Source organism: Podarcis tiliguerta (genome assembly GCF_965153285.1).
Source record: "Podarcis tiliguerta genome assembly, chromosome: 2".
Lineage (NCBI taxonomy): Eukaryota > Metazoa > Chordata > Lepidosauria > Squamata > Lacertidae > Podarcis > Podarcis tiliguerta.
Window position 1 is genome coordinate 111,724,899 of NC_139535.1, and position 22,128 is coordinate 111,747,026.

At 46.4% G+C, this 22,128-nt stretch overlaps 2 protein-coding genes across 10 annotated transcripts in view; one reads left to right on the plus strand and one right to left on the minus strand.

Moving 5' to 3' along the window:
* CSAD (cysteine sulfinic acid decarboxylase) overlaps positions 1-22,128 on the minus strand; it is a 742,174-nt gene that overhangs the window by 29,604 nt on the left and 690,442 nt on the right. The gene's annotated exons all lie outside the window — the stretch shown is intronic.
* Positions 15-21,615, plus strand: ZNF740 (zinc finger protein 740). Of its 9 annotated transcripts, XM_083428079.1 has the most exons (8): positions 29-158; positions 4,795-5,014; positions 5,196-5,341; positions 9,139-9,267; positions 9,456-9,545; positions 11,834-11,957; positions 13,909-14,027; positions 16,489-21,615. In XM_083428079.1, exons 3-8 carry the CDS (start codon positions 5,300-5,302, stop codon positions 16,576-16,578), a joined length of 594 nt encoding a protein of 197 aa, XP_083284205.1. In that variant the 5' UTR covers positions 29-158; positions 4,795-5,014; positions 5,196-5,299; the 3' UTR covers positions 16,579-21,615. The 9 variants fall into 9 exon arrangements, with proteins under 9 accessions (XP_083284210.1, XP_083284205.1, XP_083284211.1 ...); XM_083428084.1 differs by lacking the exon at positions 5,196-5,341 and having other exon boundaries at positions 15-158; positions 4,795-5,161; positions 9,139-9,231; XM_083428085.1 differs by having other exon boundaries at positions 4,795-5,341; positions 9,456-9,549.

The window sequence follows — 22,128 nt, forward strand, 5'->3', positions numbered from 1 at the left end:
TGCCCTGTGCGTCTGCACCGGGTTCCGACGCTTCCGCTTCCGGGGTGGCGGCGGCGGGCGGCTGTGGAGGCCGGGAGGGCTCGGCGGCGGAGGTGCCTGGGCGCGAACTTGCCTCCCCGGGAGAAGCGGGAGCCGGAACGGCGGGAGTGGAGCTTCAGGTGCGGCCTTGGGGGGCTCCGTGAGGAGAGTTAGGGGGCGGGGGCGCGAGGCTGGCTCGGTGCGACGGAGCCGCTGGCGGGACCCCCTGCAAGGAGCCCGTTCGTGGCGAGCCCTCGCGGGGAGCCGGTTCTCCCTTCTGTTCCTGGGCAGGCGCGACCCGCGCCCGCGGCTGCTGTGGCGCTTGCACGGGTTTTTTGTGTGTGTTTTGTTTGGCGCACGACCTTCTCGCTCGCTGGGTTCCCCGCTGCGCACCTGCAACCCGTTGGTGCCCGGAACTCCTCGTGCATTTATATTTATATTTTTATTTTTTGCAATAAGAAGGGATTTTTGGGGGGGTGCGGAGGCTGTTGTCCCTTAAAACTGATGGCCGAGCGAGATATAATGTGCAATATAAATGTAAGAAATGTGAGACGTAGTGAGAGTATGGAGAATTTTCAGATAGGCTGATGGAAGTCAAAAAGATGTTTATGTCAAAACAAATGTTAAATTTGGAAAAAATGTTTATTGGAAAGTGAATAAAAATTATTTATAAAAAAAACAAAAAAAAACTGATGGCCGAGCAACGGCTCAGGAGGCCGCTGCTTTGGGATTTTTGCATCCGCCACAAGAGCGCAGGACATCTCGTGCAGGAGGCGGGTAATAACGCTGACACACGTGCGCACACTCGCCCTTCTTAAGCACCTCATCAATAGGAAGCGATATTGTTCCCCGTGTTCATATCCCAGGCTTTATCCAAGCAACGGAGGGTTTTTTTTTTTTCAGAGGTAGAATTCACCTCTACTTCCTTAATTCATATACCCTGGTGAGGCATCAGAGGTTGTCAAGGCTAGGGCTGCTTCAGCAATGTTAGATTTCTACATGGGAGTAGAGTTTCCATGCAGGAATTAATATGACGATTAGAACATGGGATGCCTGTGTTGGGTTTTGGTGGGTGTGTAAAGGAGTGGGGCTTGTCACAGAAAGAGCCATATGTGTGACAGGTTGCTGTCCTTTATGTTTGAAATGGCATCCTGGACTTATTTCCTCTCAAATTGCGATGCCCACTTTTGCCACAGAGTTCTTGTCTGATTCTGTAGTGTCAAATGCCAAACACAGCAACTTCTAAATATTTTTAATTATCTTTGCATATACTTGTTCCTTGTTCCTCCCTTTTCTCTCATTCTTCTTCATTCCCTTTCCCTCACCTCCTGAAATTTGCAACAGAATTTAGGTTGTGAGCTTGTTAGGGCAATTTTGCTTATGACACCAAACAGTATGCATGTTGGTGGTGATGTGTAAATTAAAATTTTTGAACATTATAATCTTTATGCAGGTTTTATATTAATCCTTACACAGCAACAGAATTTATCAAAACACTTAAGGAGTTCTTGCACAGAACTATAAAGGGCGTTACTTAATGTTGTTTAAGGATCTCAACAACTTGCAGCTGAACATAAACACACAGCTGGTCTAATAAAATAAAAGCAATTGCCCTTTTACATAAAGATTTAAGAACCTTTCCAATAAAATAGTTTGCTGGTAGTATTAGCCTATACCTGGGCCATTGAGGCCCTCAAACCGTTTATGTTGTTCCCACCCTGAACCAGTGCTAGAAACAGATATGAAATCTAGGAGCTAAATGACACCTTTAACAGAGGTTATGGGCGCAGCAACAGAATGTCTAGGTGTGCTTTTTAATAACAAGAATACAAAGCTGAAAATGAATAAACTGCAGCTTAAATATTACAGTATGTCCATTTTTCACATGGTTTAGTCCTTCCCCTGCCCGCCCGCCCTTTATATTCTTAAGAGAGTCTCTTCTCCAGTCTTCAGAGAGTAGCTGGAAGTGGGGAGGCAGAAAAAGGGCCTCCTTTCCTTCCACGCTACAGTTTTAATCTGAAATCTTAGGCTCAGTACTGTGCCCAGAGCTCAGAAACTGCCGGCCATAATGAAATTCCCTTCCTAAAATGCACCTAGAAGAAGGGGAGTTTTGAATACTGCCCCGAACAAATGCATAGGAAGACAATCTACCATAAAGAATGCTGTCCAAACGAAGTGAGATTTTTCAGTTGAGGGCAGAGGGATTTCTGGACATGAGATGCTAGTCATCCACGCTATGGAAGAGCGAAGGAAGAGGTAGGTCTCAAGCTGGTACTAGAAGGTAGTGATTTATTTTGTGAAGGTTGCTTAATACTTCACAACCATAGGTCCTCCTCAGGGAGAAAAGTGTCTTCAATCTATCCTGTTCCACAGTAAAAATATCCTCAATGTACACGGAAGTACCTTTGGTTGAAATGTGTTAGGCATTTTTCACAAAGCAAATTACTACCTTCAAGACCTAACTTGTGTTTCACCTTGCCCTTTGCTCTTTAGGTTATTGTGGTATCATTTTCTCTCTGCACACGATGTATATTTGCCATCTTGTGTGCTGCTAATATTTACTTCTCTGTGTAAAACATTGTAGATAGTTATTTGGTTACTTAATGTAGGCATGCATAGCCATTCAGTGTCATAGGTGCACTACTACGGTAATGCTAACTTACACAGTTACAGTGGAACCTCGGTTTTCGAACATAATCCGTTCCGGAAGCCCGTTTGACTTACGAAACGTTCAAAAACCGAAGCCATTCAGTTTCTGAGGCGCGTTCGAAAATGGAAGTATTCACTTCTGTGTTTTCGGCGATCAGCTTCCAAATTGTTTGGCAGCCAAGGCGTTCGAAAACCGAGGTTTCACTGTACTCTAGATTCACCCTTGTATGTCAAGCGTTAGATGTTTCAGCTGGGAATTTACTGTTTTGTTACGTTTAAGAGTAGCGCTTTGAAGGATTCAAAGTTATTTTAAAATTTTATTTCTTATTATGCTTTGATAATTATAATTCTGTGTGCACCAGTATTTAGGAGTTTTGAGACCACAGAGATTAGCTGGATTTGGATGCTACGGTGATTTCATAAGTTGGATGGCAGCGGACACCTTGTCCTGTAAATAAACTGCTTCACTGTGAATCACTGAACATTGGAATTTGATCCAGGCATCCATTGCTTATAGGGGAATGTATATAATGTGCTCACACATGATTTCTGAAGATGTCCCTATATAAAGATTGCTCAGTCAAACAAGTGAACCCTTGACTGCAAAAAGTAACATGTGGATCTGCCCTCGCTTTGCAAGCCTGGACAATTGCTTAACTGCTGTAGATCTGTATCTTGCTGTGCAAGTTTTTTTTTTATGTGAATAGATTTAGGTGCAAAGGCTCTTATACTAGTGTTGTGTTGTGGATCAAGATGTTGCAGTAGTGTAGCAAATTTCCTCAGCTGTTGGCACCAGCACAACAGTTCAAGACACCACACAAGGTTTTTTTTGCATGAATGAGATGTGAATTGAAAGTGGTTACGTCGTTTGATAGTGGGCTTGGCAACAGGAAGCGGAAATTTATTCATACCATTTGTGGTAGAGGAAAATGAAACATCATACACTATTGTAATCATATATTGTTTAACAACAACAACAACACCCCACTCATCTGGGCGGCTTACAGCACATATAAAAACATAACAAATAGTCAAAAATTAAAACTTCCTGCCGTGATATTGCAAGAGTTTCACCCAGTGCTAGTCCTACACAAAGTAGACACATTGACGTTAATAGCATTGGCTACAACCCTAAATCCAAAACATGATTGCCAACCGAGGCCTGCAATTTGTGCATGCCAGAGAATACTAGCAAGGAACATCATTTTTTTAATCAACCTTTTAAAACAGCAGTAGTTTACTCCAGCAGTAAAGTCTTTTGGTTCTGTACTGTTCGTGCTGTTCTTCTCCACTTTGTCCCCATGCTGAGAACTAAAGTAGTGTCACAGTCCTTTTAATGAGCAAAGGGTTGCGGGAAGAAGCGTTCTGGGGGACACTCTCCAACTGTTTATACTCAAGAGGATAGAAGTGGTTAATTCTCCCTAGTTCCCTTAAACCTTCCAAGGTCAAACAGTACTAAACCACTACTGGCCATGGGTGAATCGTCTGATGGTAGGAGTACACCCAGTAGTTAAACCAGTGGTGAACTGTCTGTGAACACACCCTATCAAGTTTTCCCTGCTACAAATGCTGAGGCAGCAACAGCCATTTTTTGCAGGCACCCATAGAATGTGACTGTCTGAAATTCTCGCTTAAGTGTAGGCAGGGTGCTTTACTTTTAACCTCCCTGCCTTCCCCAACAATCTCATGTCTTAAGATATTCAGACGAGGTCTTGCTTTGCTTTAACTGATTGGTAGATGTTCAGAAGATGGCTGGTGGGCCTGCAGCCTTTTCCATAATGGCATCCCTGTCTCTGTGTCTCCCTGTCAAAAGAAGCCGCCTAGGAAACTCCCTCCTGATCATTAGATGATCAGCCATATCTTTGTTGCAGAGGAAGGCTGAAGGCTCTCTGAGAGCGAGGAAGACTGGTTTCTTGGGCATTTTTTGTGTGGTGGATTTTACCTGTGCTTGCTTAATAGGTACTGTTTATCTTTTGTATGTGTGTCTGTCGTTGCATGGTAATATTGAGTCATGCATATTTTTTTGCTTGCTTCAAAGCGTCTTTGATCAATGTGTTTCTCTCTGTCTCTCTCCATTCTGAAATAAATAAATGGTTCAATAAACCTATCTTCTGGATTAACCCACAGGTTGAAATTAGAGGAGGAGAAGCAGCAATACTGTGACAGCTGTGCTAGGAGGACCTTGGCATCCTATCCCCATCCTGAAGGGAGATTTAGGTTTGGGGTGACTCATCCACAAGAGCAGCACAGCCTGTAGCTTTCATCAGCTTTTGACAGGGCTGGGGAAATTTTCTGTACGCAAATTCTGGGCACTCCCGACTCCAGAAAGATGTCGTCAAAGTGGAAGGTATTGGACGGGACCAACGCAGAAACAATTTACTGAAAAATCTTTGTAGTCGTAAAATTCTTTCCTGGGCAAGAGAGAGAGAGAAAAGCATAAGGACTTGGCGTAAATCTACGTATTGAGGACTGTCAGACTAACGCGATGGCTCAGGTAACAGGCCGGTTTTCCCATCCTGTCCCAACAGGAATTCATCATTACAGCAGGTGGCTGCAAAGTGCCCTCGGTGACAATCCGTTCTCCGAAACCTAAAAGCAGCTGAGCTCTCAGTGGTCTGCTCCAGTGACTAGCATGCATTCCCAAGCCTTCAGTGCTGGACCCTCCCTAGTCAAGGTGCTTAGTGGCCGGGCCGTCCTGGTCCTTTCCTCTCAGCTGTGCTTGGGGTGTGGATCAGGAGAGATGTGGCTTCCTCTTTTGTCCAGCTTCAGTGAGGGCTTTGAGCCTTATATAACATTTGAAGGGGGTGGGGAGAGGAGAGGATGTGGAGGCGATTCTGCAAAGGCTGCTTAGGAGTTCTTTTTGCCCTCACCTTGCCCTATCCAGTATTCCAAGCGTGGCGGGGCACTGGCATGGCACGGGGGGGGGGGCGTGGGAGCTGGTTGTCGTGCCACGTTACTGTGCAGAGGCTCCTGTAGGCCACCTGCGGTGGATCCTCAGTTGTAAGAGTAACAGGAGGTTACATGCATAGTCACCTGAACCGCGATGTTCAGAAGCAGTATCGGTGCTCACTGAAACTGCTTGGCATCCGTCTTAGTTCATATGAAGGAAATTGCTACACATACACACGCGCACACACACCAGCAAGCTGTCAAGCATTGTTTTTAAAAGGACCAAGTAAAGGCGAGCTCATGAGGAGCCTTGAAAGCATGCAGGTACACATGTATGCTTTCTTTACTATTTTTCAATCCCTCCCCATCCCTTCAGAGTTGGATTGATTTCCAACAACCACCCGGTGTATAGCCTTGAGAGAGTGTCCGCCTTAAGGTCGCCCCTAGAGCTTCATGACTGTGCAGGGATTAGAAATTTGGAATGCCTGGTTCTTGTACAACACTCTGTTCGCTATGCTACACCTGCCTTGTTCTCTCATTTTGGGCTAGCTACCGTGAATTCTAATCTAGTGTCAACGGGTTTACTTCTGTAGCCACAAATTTGGTTGAATAATTTGATTTTCCCCTTTTCCCACACTCGCCCACCCCGTCAACTATCACTATGTCCTAGAATCCCACAGCTCTAAGGAAGAGGGTGCTATAAAAGTCTTACCAGGGCGGCCCAACTTTTCATACTGAGTGGGGATGCAAGAGTACTTTGACACGGAACTTGCAGGCCTCATGCTACCATGTCATGTGTGCGGGGAGGGGGGGAGAGGAGCAAGCCCAAAATTTGACACCCATCCCCAGCCCTCACTCAGCCTTCCCAAAACTTTACTACTAAGCAAGGCGGTGGACTTTGGGAAAGCGACCCAAGACTCTACCAGGAGCCCTTTCGCCTCCTCCTCAAAGCTGGGAAAGTGCTAAGTGGGCTGGAGGAAGGAGGACTCTAGGACCCTGTCAGAGCCCTCATGTCTCCTTCCCAAAGCTCAGTACCTCATTTACTTGGCATGGGGAAGGCACTGCAAGGGCTGGAGGTGGAATCAAATGTTACTGGGGGCCACCAAAAAAGGCATTGAGGGCCGCATGCAGTTTTGATGCAATACTGACTGATAAAATGTCCTTGGAAGTTCGTCAGGCTCGGGTCTCATCCTTGTGATATCATGGAGATGCAGTTTCCACCATTTCCGGCCACTTCTCTATGCACATTGTAAATATGAAATAAGGAAACGTGGGCGAGAAGCAGCACTCAAATCGTGGATGGGGGACCTGTTGGACTCCAGCTCCCCTTAACCCAGCCAGCATGGTCTGTAGTCATGGGTGGGAGCTGTAATCCAGCCACTTCTGGAGAACCACAAGTTCCCCATCCCTGCCCTGAGTCTCCCTCTTAGGCTTGGAAGCAAAACCAAAGCGCTTCAACCTGAGCTACCTGTCTTTAGCTTACTTCCCAACTCAGGAATGCAGACTGACATAAGTCTTTTTTAAATAAAAAACAACAACCAAGCAAATGTGGTCTAGATGTCAGACAGCGATAACCTTGCTGGCCTGCAGCTCTGTGCTTGTTAGTATCCCGCAAGACTCATCCCTACTTGGTACAGATTGTAAGCAGCCGCTTGACAGGTGTGCCAAGTTGAGCAAGAGTTGCCTCTAGTTCACCGGCCCTCAAAGGGTTTGGCAGGAGAGGATGGCAAGTGTGGTGGAAAGATTCAAGTACAATCAAACAAACATTTAAATATTTCAGTGTAGCATAGCATAGTATCAAAATAATACAGTAGTGGGGTAGGAGAGCTGAAAATAATGCCAATATATTTCGCATCTAGCAACCAATGCTTGATCCCGACCACACTAAGCCTTCTGATGTATATTGTACTCTCGGAGGCTTAGTTTGGTTAGTATCGAGTACAGTCGTACCTCCGTTTACGTAACCCTCCAGTTACGTAAACTTTGGGATGCGTATGCGGCAAACCCGGAAGTATTTTACCGGGTTTCGCCGTGCACGCATGCGCAGAAGCGGTCTGCGCATGCACAGACTGGGTCCTCAGGTTGCAGAAACCTCAGGATCCGACCAGACCTCTGGAATGGATCCCGTCCGCAACCGGAAGTACCAGTGTATACACTTCCAGAGTTACCATATTTTTTGCACCATAACACTCACTTTTTTCCTCCTAGAAAGTAAGGGGAAGTATCTGTGCATGTTATGGCGCGAATGCCTGCGGGTGGCGGGGAGGGAACTGCTGCAGTCGTGAGCAGAGGATCCATGGTTCCCCTTCCTTCCCTCCTCCGTGGTTACAAAGCATGGATCCTCAGGATTTTTGCATTGGGCTACTCCAAACTCACTGTCAGATCACATGTCTGTGGCCACAGCATGAACCATAAAAATCATATATCCACTATTTCGTTTAGAATTTTTTTCTTGTTTTCCTCCTCTAAAAACTACGTGCGTGTTATGGTCTGGTGCATGTTATAGAGCGAAAAATACGGTAATGCTAAATACTTTACTTCCAGTAAATGAGCCACCATAGCCACTAGAGGGCCGTGAAAATTTGTGTCCTGGGCTTTTTAGACGCGTCTACCCATCTGAAACTGAAGGGGCTCATTGGTTGCCAGACATGAAAAATTTTCAGCTCTCCCTTTTGTTTTCCAGTGCACTTCTTATCAACTAAAAATTTTCTGTGGGGTGAGCAAATTTTGATTCTGAAAGTGTGGCCCTCTGCTCTAGGTGGAAAAGCAAAGGGGGTTCTACAAAAGCCAGTCATTTTGGAGACAGAGCGTTTGTGTTTGTCCCTGGTCTCCTGGGGTATCTAATAGTCTCTGAGAGCCAGCAAAGACAATGAGCTGAGTTGCTTTAGGTCTTATGATTCAAGGAGCTCAGCAAAGTAACCTCGCTCTACTGTCTTAGCTGGAGACCTGCTATTCTTTCAGTGCCAGTAGAATCATAGAAATGTTGCGTTGGAAAGGGACCCCCGAGGGTCACCCCTGCAATGCAGGAAACACTGCTAAAGCATCCATGACAGATGGCCATTCCTCCATATCCTTTGCTGGTAAGCAGGCACATACACCGCCAGTGCAGGGCATCATAGTCCCATGTCAAATTGTGGCCCACAGTTTAGAACAGGAGCGACATTTTTCAGCCCAAGGCCTGCATTCCTATCTGGACAGGGCCGAAGACCAAAGTGGGTGGAGCAACACATGCAGGTTTTTTTTTTACCATTGCACAGCAGGCTGGTGCGTGTACACACATCTGTTCCCCTGTATCTTACATCCAGGCAAGCGAGAGTCATTCACTGACACATTCCTGTGGTGCAAAAGCCAAGGGGGATGGGGAATGAAGCAAGGCTGATGAAGAGTGTGGCCTAGGGGGAAGGGTGTGTAGCCAAGGGGGAGATGCGGGCTGGGGAGAGTCCCGAGGGCCCGAAAGGCCAAGAGGGGGCTGTATTTGGGTTGGAGGCTTCCCACCCTTTGCTTAGAAGCTGCAGCCACGTTCTCGCTTTGGGCTAGCCCGCCTTGTCTGGTACTTAGCTCTCCGCTTTCGTTTCCCCGCAGGCGAGTCTCCTGGCCTGCGAGGGACTCTCTGGGGTTTGCCTGGTGCCGACGGTTGCCAGCAAGAAGATGATGCCGAAGCAAAGCCCTAAGCAGGTGGAGAATGGAGAAAGGGGTGCTCCAAACATGCTGGTACGGGGCCAGCCCACTTTCAGCTTGTCTGCGCAGCTGGTCCCTGTGTGCTCCCCTGTGCCCCTTTCCAGCCGTGTCAGTGGGTGACGAATAGAAGAAAAGCTCGGATAGGGAACGTGGCATTTAGGGCCCTGGGTTGAGCTGCTGTTGTTTTGGTGACCTGTGTTGTCCCGCTTCCTCTCTGCCAGGGACATCACCGCAAGGAAAGCGAGAAGTCGCGCAGCCGAAAGGAAGAGGAAGCGACAGAAGGGTCTCAGCCCAAAAAGTCTCATAAAAAGGCAGGTAATCTTAAGTCGTACAGGCTAGCAAAAGGTCTAGCCCTCCTCAGTATGATCTCCCTGCTGCTGGCAAAGATGCGGAGCAGTATGCCTGTCAGATTCTGGTGGAGGCTGGAGGGCTACCTCAATCAGCTGGAAGTGGCTGGTTATTTTTAGAAATTCCTCCTCTGCCTTTCAGCCCCCAAGGTGGCTTCTGGATTAAAAAACTAACTATAGTAATAGAGAGAGAGAGAAAAACAATTCCATTGATCAAATCATTAAAAGTGTAGCAGGAAGGAGGCATAAAATAACTGGTGACTTTAAAAATGCAGTGACATAGTAGGCGGATAAATCACATTGAAACAGTGGAAAGAAGTGTTCGTCCTAGAAGCTAAGAAAGGGAATCATAGGAATGACTTTCAGGAGGGACCATATAACACCAGTCCTAAAAGATCTACATTGGCTCCTATTATGTTTCCAGGCAGAATTCAAAGTGTTGGTGCTGACCTTTAAAGCCCTAAACAGCCTGGGCCCTGTACACCTGAAGGAGCTTCTCCACCCCCATCATTCAGCCTGGACAGTGAGGTCCAGCTCCAAGGGCCTTCTGGCAGTTCCCTCACAGCAAGCAGTGAAGTTAAGAGGGAAGCAGGGAGAGGGCCTTCTCAGTAGTCACACCTGCCCTGTGGAACACCCTCCCATCAGATTTCAAGGGGAAGAAATCGTTTTCAATACTTTGAACTCATTGGCAGTAATCTCAGTTCTGGGACTGGACAGCCAACATAAGTCACGAGAGTCTGCATATTGATATATTGCTCAGCCCTAGTTATTAACTGAGAACCTTCGGAGTTTAAACTGAGGCTGGGAGAGAAACCCTTGAGGTAAGGATTCCCCCCACCCGTGCATCTGGCTCTTGAGTGAAGGACGCACGTGCAGGAAGTGTGTCACTGAGACTGGGCTGCCAGCAGACTCCATATGTAGCAGCAGAATTGTAGTAGCAGTACAAAGGGAGGGGAAGGAGGCTTGGCAGGCTGGTGAGACCGCCACGTGGTCTGCTTTAAAAATTAAATTTTCTTAGAGCTTTTTCATAATACAATAAGAGAAACTATTCTAAATAAAAACAAAAATGAAGAAAGAAAAAAGAAAGCACCAAGGGAAAACAAACAAAAAAGAGAAAAAGGATTTTTGCTTTTCCTCCTGTCAATTACATAAAAGAAATTATTCAAAATAATCACTCTAGAATGACACCCAACTGATCAGCTTTCTGTTAGGCAAAATTTCCCCTTCCTTCTGACCTAAATGGATTAATTCATTTTCCCTTTTTTACACAAGAAGTCCAGAAGGTTGTTGTTTATTATTATTATTATTATTATTAAATGTCAGCAATAGTTTTTCTCTTATTAAACGTATCAAGTTTGTTTCCAGTAAGTTCAACAACCATTCCTCCATATTAAACAATAATGTATTTCCATCTTTGTCCACTCAATAGTCTCTCTGCTGCCATCATATATTAAAATGATATTCTGTAGTTATTTACTTACTAGGTACCGTATTTTTCGCTCTATAGGACGCACTTTTCCCCCTTCCAAAATGAAGGGGAACTGTGTGTGCGTCCTATGGAGCGAAGACGCCATAGCCCCGAGACCCTCTCACGGCTGGAGAGGTGACACGCGGCTGTGGCAGGAGCCTCTCCGCTGCGCCTTTCCGCTGCTCCCTGACCTGCTCTTTGGGGCTGGTGGTGGGCTTCCCCCCACCAGCCCCAAAGAGCAGGTTGAAAGGAACCTGAAGCCTGGAGAGCGAGAGGGGTCAGTGCACACCGACCCCTCTCGCTCTCCAGGCTTCCAAGGTAGCCGCCTGAACGCACCTTAAAAGGCACCTTGTTTTAGAGTGGGAAAACTAGAGGGGGAAAGTTCTCCCCCTCTCTGCGCAGCGCCTCCTGCTGCTTCGCTGAAGGGGCGCTGGGCAGAGAGGGGGAGAATTTTTTTTTCTTGTTCTCCCCCTCTAAAACAAAGTGCGTCCTATTGTCCGGTGCGTCCTATGGTGCGAAAAATACGGTATTAATTAGTTCACACCCAGTTCCATATCTTCCGTTCCTGTTACCTCTTGTATTTGCTCTGGTTTTCCATCTTGATTTTGAAAAAGTCATGCCTTCCATTTTCGCTTCTTCCATTCTTTTCCCAGGAAAAGCCCCAGAAGTTTGATAGCTTTCCCCTCTAAATCCACTCCAAGGCAGTTATTAAATGACAGGGGTAGGTAGGCAAATTACAAGTTATCTGAGAAGGTAGCAGTAACTGTATGTGCCTTGGTTGCAGGTCATGGTGATTGAGCAGAACGGGTCGTTCCAGCTCCGAATCCCCAAGAACTTTATTTGCGAACACTGCTATGGTGCATTCCGGAGCAGCTACCATCTCAAGAGGCACATCCTCATCCATACAGGTAAGCGGTCCCAGAGTCCTCTGGCACGTGGTGATGCCTGAGAACATTGTGGGAAGCAAGTAACTTCCTTGCCAGCACTGGGCTCGCGAATTAAGCTTTTGCTTCTTGCAGCGAGACTGCCGGCTGGTAGCTTTCGCTAAGGAAGCTTGCTTATAAAGTTATCGTTTCATTCATTTATTAGATATATTAGTTGCTTGCCAACCCAAGAGACTTGCAGCAAAAAAAAATACACCTTTTTAATACAGTGGTACCTTGGTTTAAGAACAGTCCTGTTTACGAACGATTCGGTTTATGAACTCCGCAAAACCGGAAGTAGTGTCCTGGTTTGCGAACTTTACCTCAGTCTAAGAACGGAATCCAAATAGTGGAAGGGCACCAGCGGCGGGAGGCCTCATTAGGGAAAGTGTGCCTTGGTTTGAGAACAGTTTTGGTTTAAGAACGGACTTCTGGAACAGATTACGTTCGTAAACCGAGGTACCACCACGGTACTGAGTACTCATATTACCATACTTAGATTACCATAGGTACTTATACTTATATTACCATAAGTGAAAAAGGGAGGGGAATCATAGCACATTAATATTTTGTACAACAGAACATTCATACATTCATTCACTCACTCAATAAATAAGTATACACACACACACAAATGATGATGGTGATGATGATAATGTTAATAATAATAACAATAACAAACAACAACAATAATAAACCATACTAAACAAAACAATACTCAGACCCATTAATTAACAAATTAACACAAATAAATAAAACCTCTATCTTCCCTTAGTCCAAAAATCATTCACATCAAACCAACAATTTCCCCCCTTTAACCTCCCTACCGCACCCAGAAATCTGGTGTCAAGTGTAGTTATTGCAAGTCGGGTGGGCGGTGTCAGGTTTTCAACTTTGCGATGTATTACCAGCCCAAACATTGTGGTGTTGAAAGGGAGGGACAAACTGCATTGGCGCCAGAGTGAAACTGCTCCGTTCCCACTGAGGGAGCTGAGGCAGTTTCACCCTGGCACCCAACAGCAGGAACAAGTTGCCTTGTCCCTGGCGCCAGGAGGAAGAGGCATCCTGCCCACGCATGCAAAGGCAGCGGCGGGGGCAGAAAAAGCCCTGCGGACAGAGCCTGTCAGACTCCATCCACAGGGCTCCCTCTCGGCCTTCGCACAAGCAGGCAGCAGCTTTAAAGTGCTCCGCTGGGGAGTGCATGGCTGCCCGAGCCTCAGCAGAGCAGTTTAATAAAGCCCCTACCCCACTTCTAGCTCCAGAGGAGGGCTCTGGGAGCATCCCAGGGACTGGTAAGTGAGGCGGAGGGTGTTGTGGTTCTGGAGAGTCAAGAGTTAACACTCCAGAAGCGTTCTGATTCACTGGGTGCATTGCCCACATGACCGGGGCATTTTCCTTTGATCTGTGCTCTGTGGGGGCTGAGCTGTTTCTGGAGAGCAGTCTGTCTGAGAATATGAGCAAGGTAGTTTCGTTTTTGTTACAGACAGAAAGCTGCAAGCATGCAGCTAGATTCAGTAGGTTTTTCTTTCTGTTTGTTATGCTTCTAAATAAAGAGTGTTAGAATAGAAGCACTGGTGTCGAGCTGAGTTACTGAAGACACCACGTCGACACAGACAAGCCATTTTACACTGTGTGTGAACCCTGCTATTATCCGGCAACTGAGAAGAGCGGCAGTGTGTGAGTGGAAGCATGTGGGCGCCATTGAAGTTTGTCGGAGTGACAATAAATCAGATTTATTGCAGAGCCGTTGCGGCAGACTCAGTGGGTCAAAGGATTTACGACCCACAAACTTTAACAGAGGGCAAGGCGCACTCCGGCCAGGTTGGGATGACCATGGTGCCCCTTTAATCACTGGGGCTTAAAAGGTGTGGGAGCCATGAGAAAGGCGCCAAAGTGGCTTCCCACCCCAAAAGCACGTGTTTTCTCCTTTCTGCAGGTGAGAAGCCATTTGAGTGTGACGTGTGTGACATGCGCTTCATCCAGAAATACCACCTGGAGCGCCACAAGCGTGTGCACAGTGGGGAGAAGCCGTACCAGTGTGAGCGCTGCCTGCAGGTAATGCCTCCATCGTCACTTTCTGTGTAGGGTGGGAGATGTTAGCACCCCCACCCGATGTTTGAGAGACCTCCTTGCACCAAGGGAAGGGAGGCATTGGTTCCTGCCGCCTCCTAAAAGATCTCTTGGGTGGGATTCTAGATTGAGAGGGTGCAAAAAAGTGCTAGGCTGCAACTGGCAGCTCTCCCCAGCAAGGGAGAGAATATCCAGATAATTATGGATCATCGTGGCAGCAGGAAGTTACTCTCAGCTGTTCAGAAGTCTCTTTTGATTGACAGTCCGTGCATTCCTGAGCTTTATGGTGCACAACTTAATTGCTTTTGGAGCTACGTGTATCCTGCATATCCATGGAATTCTTGAGTAAGCAGAAAATATCTAACCTGTCATAGAATTCTGAGAAGTTATCATTTTAGGACTTACTTTAAAACAATATTCTAAGCCACAGAGTAAATGTATGGATAACAGTTTTTTTCAGAAGCTTGGGGAGGGACTAAGTGGGGTTTCAAATAATTGGACAGCAGGGCATTAGTCAGGCTATGTGCACTTTTTATATAATGTTTAAAAATCAGTTTTGCACCAAAAGTAGCTGTACTTTGCAAATTGCAAACCATTCCTGCCAATCAAAATGCGCCATATTCTGCTTATTTACATATTTTCTTCTGATAGTTACGGGGAGGATGTAAAGGGCTTCCCAAAGCATTGCACATACACATTCAAATCTTTCTTGATAATCGCAGAGGCTAGAAACGTGCATTTCCCTGCTAAGGAAACAGGATTCTGTGCTCAGTACATCATCCTATGGATTTTTGGTATTTGTGTGGAAGTGCAGAATACATGCAGTCCTGACTTTAGGACTCTAGATGGCTCCTTTTGCCCTTCCTGTGGCTGATTCTCTCTGTCTGTACAGCTCACCTCTGTTTTCCTTCTGTTTTTGTGTGCACCAGTACATGGCCTTGCTGATACTCTATAGTTGGAGTTTATGTCGCAGTACAGATACATTTAGCTGTGATTTGGTTTTTTAAAAACTAGCTAAAGTTTCAAACATACAGTGAAACCATAATTCAGCCAAGCTCTGCTCATAGGGGACGTACTTAGTTAGGAACTAGTAAAACTGGGCTATCACCTTTCCAGCAGTAAGAGATTTGGAGAAGACAGCAAATAACTATTGTTTACACTGTCCAAATGCAATGCTTTACACAAACCCTGGTTTGCAACCCATTTCAAACCGTGATTTCACATTCTAGTTTGCAACTTAGTATATTACTATTTCTAAACTGCCCTTCATCCGAACCTCACAGGGCAGTATAGAAAATGCCAAAATACATATCATAATAACAAACAAAAACAATAAACCCCCATGTATCTATACCGGATTGTGCTTTTGGCTGTGAAGCCTCTGGTTACACTTGCATGACATGGAATTTTCAGTACAGTACTGTGAAATGTTTGCAAACCTGCTTACATGGGGGAAGGGAGAATAGTCATTGCAGCTGCAATCCAAATCTCTTGTAGGGCAGTCTGAGGACCCAGAAGAGGTCCCAGGGGAGAGAGAAACGGAGAGTCGGGGACTGAAGAGGCAAGGAGGAATGATACAGAGTAGGCAACAGGCTGAGAAAACAAGAACCCAGAGGGAGTGTAGGTAGGGAATGAGGCTTGAGGAGACAAGGAACTAAGGCAAGAAGTGGCTTTGAATCAGTGCTTACAATGATGAGGGGCTCTGTGGGAAGGGAGAGAGAAGGGCTGGAGAGCTGTTCCAAGAGATCTGAGTAGCTAAAGGAAGTGAGAGGCCGAAAAGCAGGGAACTGGAAGAAATAATTGGTGTTGGAGACATAGTTAAAGGAAGGAGGATCCAAGAAGAAAGTGGCTCTGAGGCAAAGCTGCAGGTAGGATCTAGGGCAGCTTTTCTCAGCCTTGTTTCTGCATATGTTGTTGGACCTACAACTTCCATCATCCCTTACCACTGGCCCTGCCAGCTAGGAATGGTGGGAGTTGTAGTCTAACATCTGGGGACGCAGGGTTGAGAAAGGAGGATCTAGGGGTGGGAGGAGAGCTGGGTGTGCCCTGGACAAGTAGGCAAAGAAGAGAGGAAGCCAGAATTGGAAGGAGTTCCCTTTTGCCTATCTGGCTTTCTCTCTTTTGTCGGAGAAAGCCTGAAACGGTTAAAGGAGTTTCTCCCAACTCTGGCTTCTGCTGCTGCTACAGAATTATGATCTGGGTACCTTAAGGCTGAGAAGCTGGAGGTGGGTGGCAAAATTTCACACCTTGGTTTGAATTAACCAGCCAGTTCTTGTGGTTTCAGGCTTATTCTCCAAATGCAACACTTTTTTCCATGCTTAGGTGTTTCCTCCCACTTAGTACTGAGCCTTTAACTTTCCCTCTGACCCTACATGAGCCTCTCCCTGCCTCGCTTTCTTCCATGTGCCACTCGTGAGATGTTTCCTCTCTTCTTTGTTCCTTTCAGAGCTTCTCCAGGACAGACCGGCTGCTGAGACACAAACGGATGTGTCAGGGTTGCCCGAGCAAAGCGTCTGACTCACAGCTGCTGCTTTAGGGGTAGGCCAGGAGGAAGGGGGAACTAGGAGGAGCTGCAAAGCAAACAGGATTATCTGTGGGTTATTTTGTTCATTTGTTGGGGTGGGGTGGGGTTGTGCTTGTGTTTGCCTGCTGGGCCTCCCCCTATGGAAGGGGGCAGTGCTGAGTGGGGGCACAGACTTTCAGACAAGGTCTTGGCACTGTAAATAAGTTGAGGACAAACCAGGGCTGGCTTCCCAGCCCCTTGTGGTTGTGGATAAACTTTGTCTGAGTTCCTGTTTTTTGTTGGAGTTATCACCATTTGCCTCAGGAAAGGCTTTGTGAGAACGGCTGAACCTGCAAGACCTGATTATGATGTTCAATGCTCTCGATTGACAAATCTGCCAGCTCTTGCCCAGCCTTTTGGGCCTGCCAAGATGGGAGAAGGACAGACTACTAATCATTTTTTAAAATTATTATTATTATTTTAAAAAGACAACAATCAAGCGTCAAACTGTTTTCGCAGAGCTGAGAAGCAAAAGCTTTAAGAGACAGGTTGGCAACAGAAGGGTTTTGATTCCAAGGGGTCGCATCAGAGCTCTGCCATAACAGGAGCCTGTCTCTTTGGAGCTTTTCCAGAAGGTCTACAGAGCTTTTTATTCTCCTGCAGGATCTGGATCCCTTTCTCAACCCTCAGGTTCCAAGAAACAAGGGCTGGTGGGGTGATGTGTGCTCCTGGGTACTATAAAGGCCCACCTTTCAGGTGTCCACTACCAGCGAGCTCCAAGAGGAGATGCTACTGACTGCTGGCTGGAGGGACATGTCTGGCTACTTCCAGTGCGTCAGACCTTTTGCAGGAAACTTGGCTCTTGCTCCCCTTCCCTTGTATATATATATATATCCTGTATGTGTTCAGGATCCACCCCATTGAACTCCGCTTCATGTACAATTCATATCTTTATCTGATGGGAATCCTTCCTCGCCCACCCCTCCAAAAAACCAACACCACCACAAGAGTCGGTGATAGTCCACGGTTTCAAAGTGTTTCTCTGGCAGGAGGGGACTATAATCCATCTTGGGTCGTGTGGAGGAAGATGACAAGCAGTGTACTCGAAGCTCACAACTAAACCAAGTCCAGGGTGCCCTTACTCCTTCATACTGGTTTCTGCTGCCTCGGCCAAAGTACTGCTATCTGCTCTCTTAAGAAAGCCATTGTCCGAGAGAAGCAAAGTCTCCAGTTGCTCTTGGCTGTCCCAGTTTTTGCAGGCCTTAAGAGTCAGCCCGGTTCAGAAGATGTGATCCTGGCTGGTGCTGTTGTCGCTGCTGGGTCGCAGCAAACAGCAGCAAGTCTGCAAGGAAAGCAGGTGCCTGCAAAATCGTGCCATCGGTTTTGGTTCTCACAGGGGGTTTGTGACTGCGTTGGGGTGTGGGGAGAGACAAAGAACAGCCAATTCAGAACTCTTCCATTGGAACCCCCGTCTTCTGAATGGGCACCCATATCTGAAATCCTCCTGTGTCTTTTGTGCGATAAACTCTTCTCCTACCCTTTCCCCCATTCTAGAGTTAACCTCTCCCAGGCTTCTGCAGGCTTCCGTTGGGTCCCACTTCCCACTCATCCCTCGCTGCAAGCCAGCTTCTGAGACATGCATCAGTAGAGGACTGGCTTCCTCCATGAGGTCATGTTGCAGAGAGAGAGAGAGCAAGCACTTTTGAAAGTTTAAATGACGTGCCGATGCAACTGGAAAGGTTTGTAAATAGAGGTGGAATACATTAGATCAAGAAGGATTTCTCCAGCAGTACAGCAATGCTCTAGTAGTAAGTGCTGCGTGCTAGGAGCTCAAAAACACTTGTAAACTTGGAGAAATCCCCTGGTTGGTTTCTTTTTAAATGTTCTCTGTCATTTCCCAAGTGGCTGTCTAAAAGGCAGTGTATCTTCTTAGACTCCCTCTTGCAGTCAGCCTGAACTGGAGCGCCCAATGGGAGAGTTTTGTGTGCTATGTAGTTTGTTAACGCTGTGCTTGAAGGCATTGCATTGCAGCACCTACCCAGGAGTAGGCTGTCTTTTAAGTAGTGGAACAAAAAGCACTGTTGGAAAGGACTTCCACCACCATTTGTTCTGTGCTTCTACAGAGCAGGTCATAAGTCCAGCTTTCCTGGTGCAAGATGAGGATTATGCCAAATCATAATGGTGCTTCCAAGACTTACTGGTTACTTCAGCTCTTGGAGCAGAGATGGAAAGGGAGCTTTCCCCCTTCTTGTGTGTATTAGGAGAACCAGTGTTTCATTCCCACTTCCTTTCATTAGGTAAATTGACACCCCCCCCCAAGCTATAATTAGTTCAGCCCCATTTTACTCTGCACTTCATTGTGCTGAATGATTTGTTAAGTGTAACTCTGGGTACTGTGGCTTGTTGTTTTGGTGGGGGCCAGCAAAAAGCATTGTACAAAAACGTTGACTCTCTTAGAAAAGAGTAACAATTGAGTGACTGCGTGGCTTTGTGATTTCGCTTTCCACAGGAGCAGTTATGGGATTGTGCATTAGAAAATGCATGTGGAAATACAATAAGTTGGGATTCTCTCCTGGCGTCCTCCTCTCTTGTGCCACAATTCTAGGGCAAGAAGCACTAAATGTTTTTAAAAAGGAAAAATCTTGCTCTAGCAGGAAACGCCTTTTCGTTGAACACTAGGCATTGCTGTTCTGCTCTCTTCCGGTTAATCCTCTGGCATTAATCCTTCAGTAATTCAGTAATGCCATGGCATTGCAAAAGCGTACTCAGTGTTGCGGCTTATTTCCCCATTCAGCAGACTGAAAATCATCTGGTTCTCTTGAACAGACTTGATGCCAGACCCCTTTGTGTGCCAAACAGGGCAATGACCCATCATTGCTTCGATCCCTCTGAAGCGCGTGTGGCTTTTTACAGCACAAAGCTATTTGAGGCTTGGCAGGCTAGCGTGCCACCAAATGAGCACTCGTCAGCCTGCTTGTTAACACTTGGCCAGCCATTGGGTTAGCTATGAGTCCAGCTCTTCATTGAGCTAGCTAACAAAGGGAAATGCTTGTTTCTGCTCAGGCAGATACATGGTGAAGTGCAGATTTGGAAATGGCTTGCATGAGCCACTGTGTGGCACATGATCATTGCTGTTGGGGTTTCTCTCAGAACCTGGCGAGAAAAAAGGAGGGTGCTGCTGGTGGTGTTAAAGGCAACATAGCTAGCTGAGTGAGTGGGAAGGAGGGTGTTTCTACTTCCCATTGCAGCCATCTTCCTTGTACAGTTGACACATGGCTTAGCTTGTGGCTTATCCACTAGTGCAAGTCACACATCAGTGTACAGAAGTGCGGCCAGCTTGGCTCTGAAGATTAATTTGTTTGCAGGGCGAGCTTGCTTGTCTTTGTAAAATTATCCGCTGTGTTACTCAAGTATCCTCTAAGCTTAGGGGAGAGATTTGCAGAACTTTCAGATGCCTTCGAGGAACAAAATGCTTTGGGAAGTCCTGGGAAATGGGCTGTCGTGTTTTTATGGGACTGTAGGCAATCTCTCCTCCTGAGGGAGTCAGAATTATATGGTAAGGAAAACCACAGTTAAAGCTTTTTTCTGAGCTCTACGACTAAAGTGTGCAACAAGTGATGTGCTTGTATGTCCCGTCCCCAGTAAAAGACAGAATGCCTGCACACAGCAAGTTACCATGTCAAAGAGGAAAAGTATGAATGTGTAAAAACATGCAGCTTTCTCCTACTCTGCCTGAAATGGTATTATCCAGGAAGTGCTACATCGCATGGCTATGCTAGTGTGTGCAAGAGGCTTGGTTGTCGTCTTCTTGGAAGCGATACTTAAATGACACAAGACCCCTTCTCAAGTGAATTGATAGCAACACCCAGGATGAGTGAAGTCTTGCGTTTTTTGTTGACGGAGGTGAAATTGACTAGGAACAGAAGTGAAACTTGACTGGGAAGTGTCTGACTTCCACTGTTTCAAAAATGCAATGGTTTCAAAACAAATCTTGTTTGTTCACCGAGTAGCACAAAGAGGTGGTTGTGTTGAAAGAAAGTTTTAAACTTGGCAAGGGGTTCGGGAAAGCGAGACGAACAAACGCAGTTGGCAGGGGTTTGCGTTGGTGCGGCTATAGCAGAGAACAAAGCAGATTTCAAGCAGGAGGAGTTGTTGTAGCGCGGAAGCAGGGCTCTGCATAAACTCTGAAATTTGTACGTTACATGCAAACTTGTCTCTAAACACAACCTCTGTTGGTGCAACATCTCCCCCTTCTGGATGTGGGGGAAAATCCAGTGTTTTTTGAGTGTGTGCCATGTTGCAGTGAACCAGTGCCCACAGCTCCTCTCCACACCGCCTCAAGATGTTATTTGTACGCACAACTTCAGTTCACCGATTGAAGCCTCCTAGCATTAACGTGCATTCGGGAAAACTTTTAGGAGATGCTTTTGCCCCTAACCTCTACCCGATACCTCTTCTTCCGTAGAAGTTGAGAAACTAGCATACCATCAGTGGGTGTGGCTTGAAACCTGTTGAAATTCTGGTTGTCTCGCTGGTGGCTTGTGCACAAAACTCACCAGCACAAATCGTTCTGTGTCATTTTTAATGTACTCGACAGGCTGCCTTAGGGTGCTGTGATATTTGGTAGACATACTGCTGGCCTTGGGGTTTGGGGATTGAAGCTGCGGCCCTGACCCCACCTACCTGGGAGTAAGCCCTGTTGAATTAAATAGGACTTACTTCTGAGTAGACACGGTTAGGATTGCCCTGTTCATTTGAGGTCAGAGAAGGGAGGAGGACATCTTCATACTGGCTTTTTTACACACTCCTTCCATTCGCAGACAGAGGAAGGATGAATACTTAGCACTTCAGGCTGAACAGAGGATCTATGAATTTGTCCATATTGCTCTAGCCTAGTCCAGTGGCTTTTTTTTTTTTTTAAATTTCCCTTCTCTCTCCCCCCCCCCCTTTAATTCACTTATTTTGCTATAGGGGAGGGAATTGGGGCAGGGTGTGTGTTACCCAGGGGCAGGATCACTTTTAAACTGTAGTTTTTATAAAATGTTATAAACTTGTATCTTTTTACCATTACAGTGTGGTGTCTGATCCTTTTTTGTGACCTATTTAGTTCTCCATCTGAACTCTGCCAAAGATTCAGTTCATTATACAGTGGTGCCTCGCAAGACGAAATTAATCTGTTCTGTGAGTCTCTTCATCTTGCAGTTTTTTCGTCTTGCGAAGCACGGCTCTTAGCGGCTTAGTGGCTATTAACGGCTTTAAGAAAAAGGAAACAAACTCGCAAGACCATAGGGAAATTCGTCTTGCAGAACGACTCAAAAAACGGAAAACTCTTTCGTCTAGCGAGTTTTTCGTCTTGCGAGGCATTCGTCTTGCGGGCAGCACTGTACCGTCAATGGCCACTTACCCACCATCCACCAAACTATCGAGAGTGACCAAAGAGCTGAAATACACAAACTACTTCTCTATGAAGTTGCCTTGCCGACCAAGGTTGGTATTTTCTAAACACACTCTTTCCAGGGTTCCAAGCCGTAGCTGGAGAATGAATTTGGGACTGTTTTGCATGCAGAGCCTATGTTTGACTAG

Excerpts from the sequence above, each read along its gene's own strand:
- ZNF740 (XM_083428079.1), top strand. The coding sequence starts at position 5,300 with ATGCATTCCCAAGCCTTCAGTGCTGGACCCTCCCTAGTCAAG. Across the intron at positions 9,546-11,833 it reads CCAAAAAGTCTCATAAAAAG|GTCATGGTGATTGAGCAGAA; the intron begins GCAGGTAATCTT and ends CCTTGGTTGCAG. Across the intron at positions 11,958-13,908 it reads GCACATCCTCATCCATACAG|GTGAGAAGCCATTTGAGTGT; the intron begins GTAAGCGGTCCC and ends TCCTTTCTGCAG.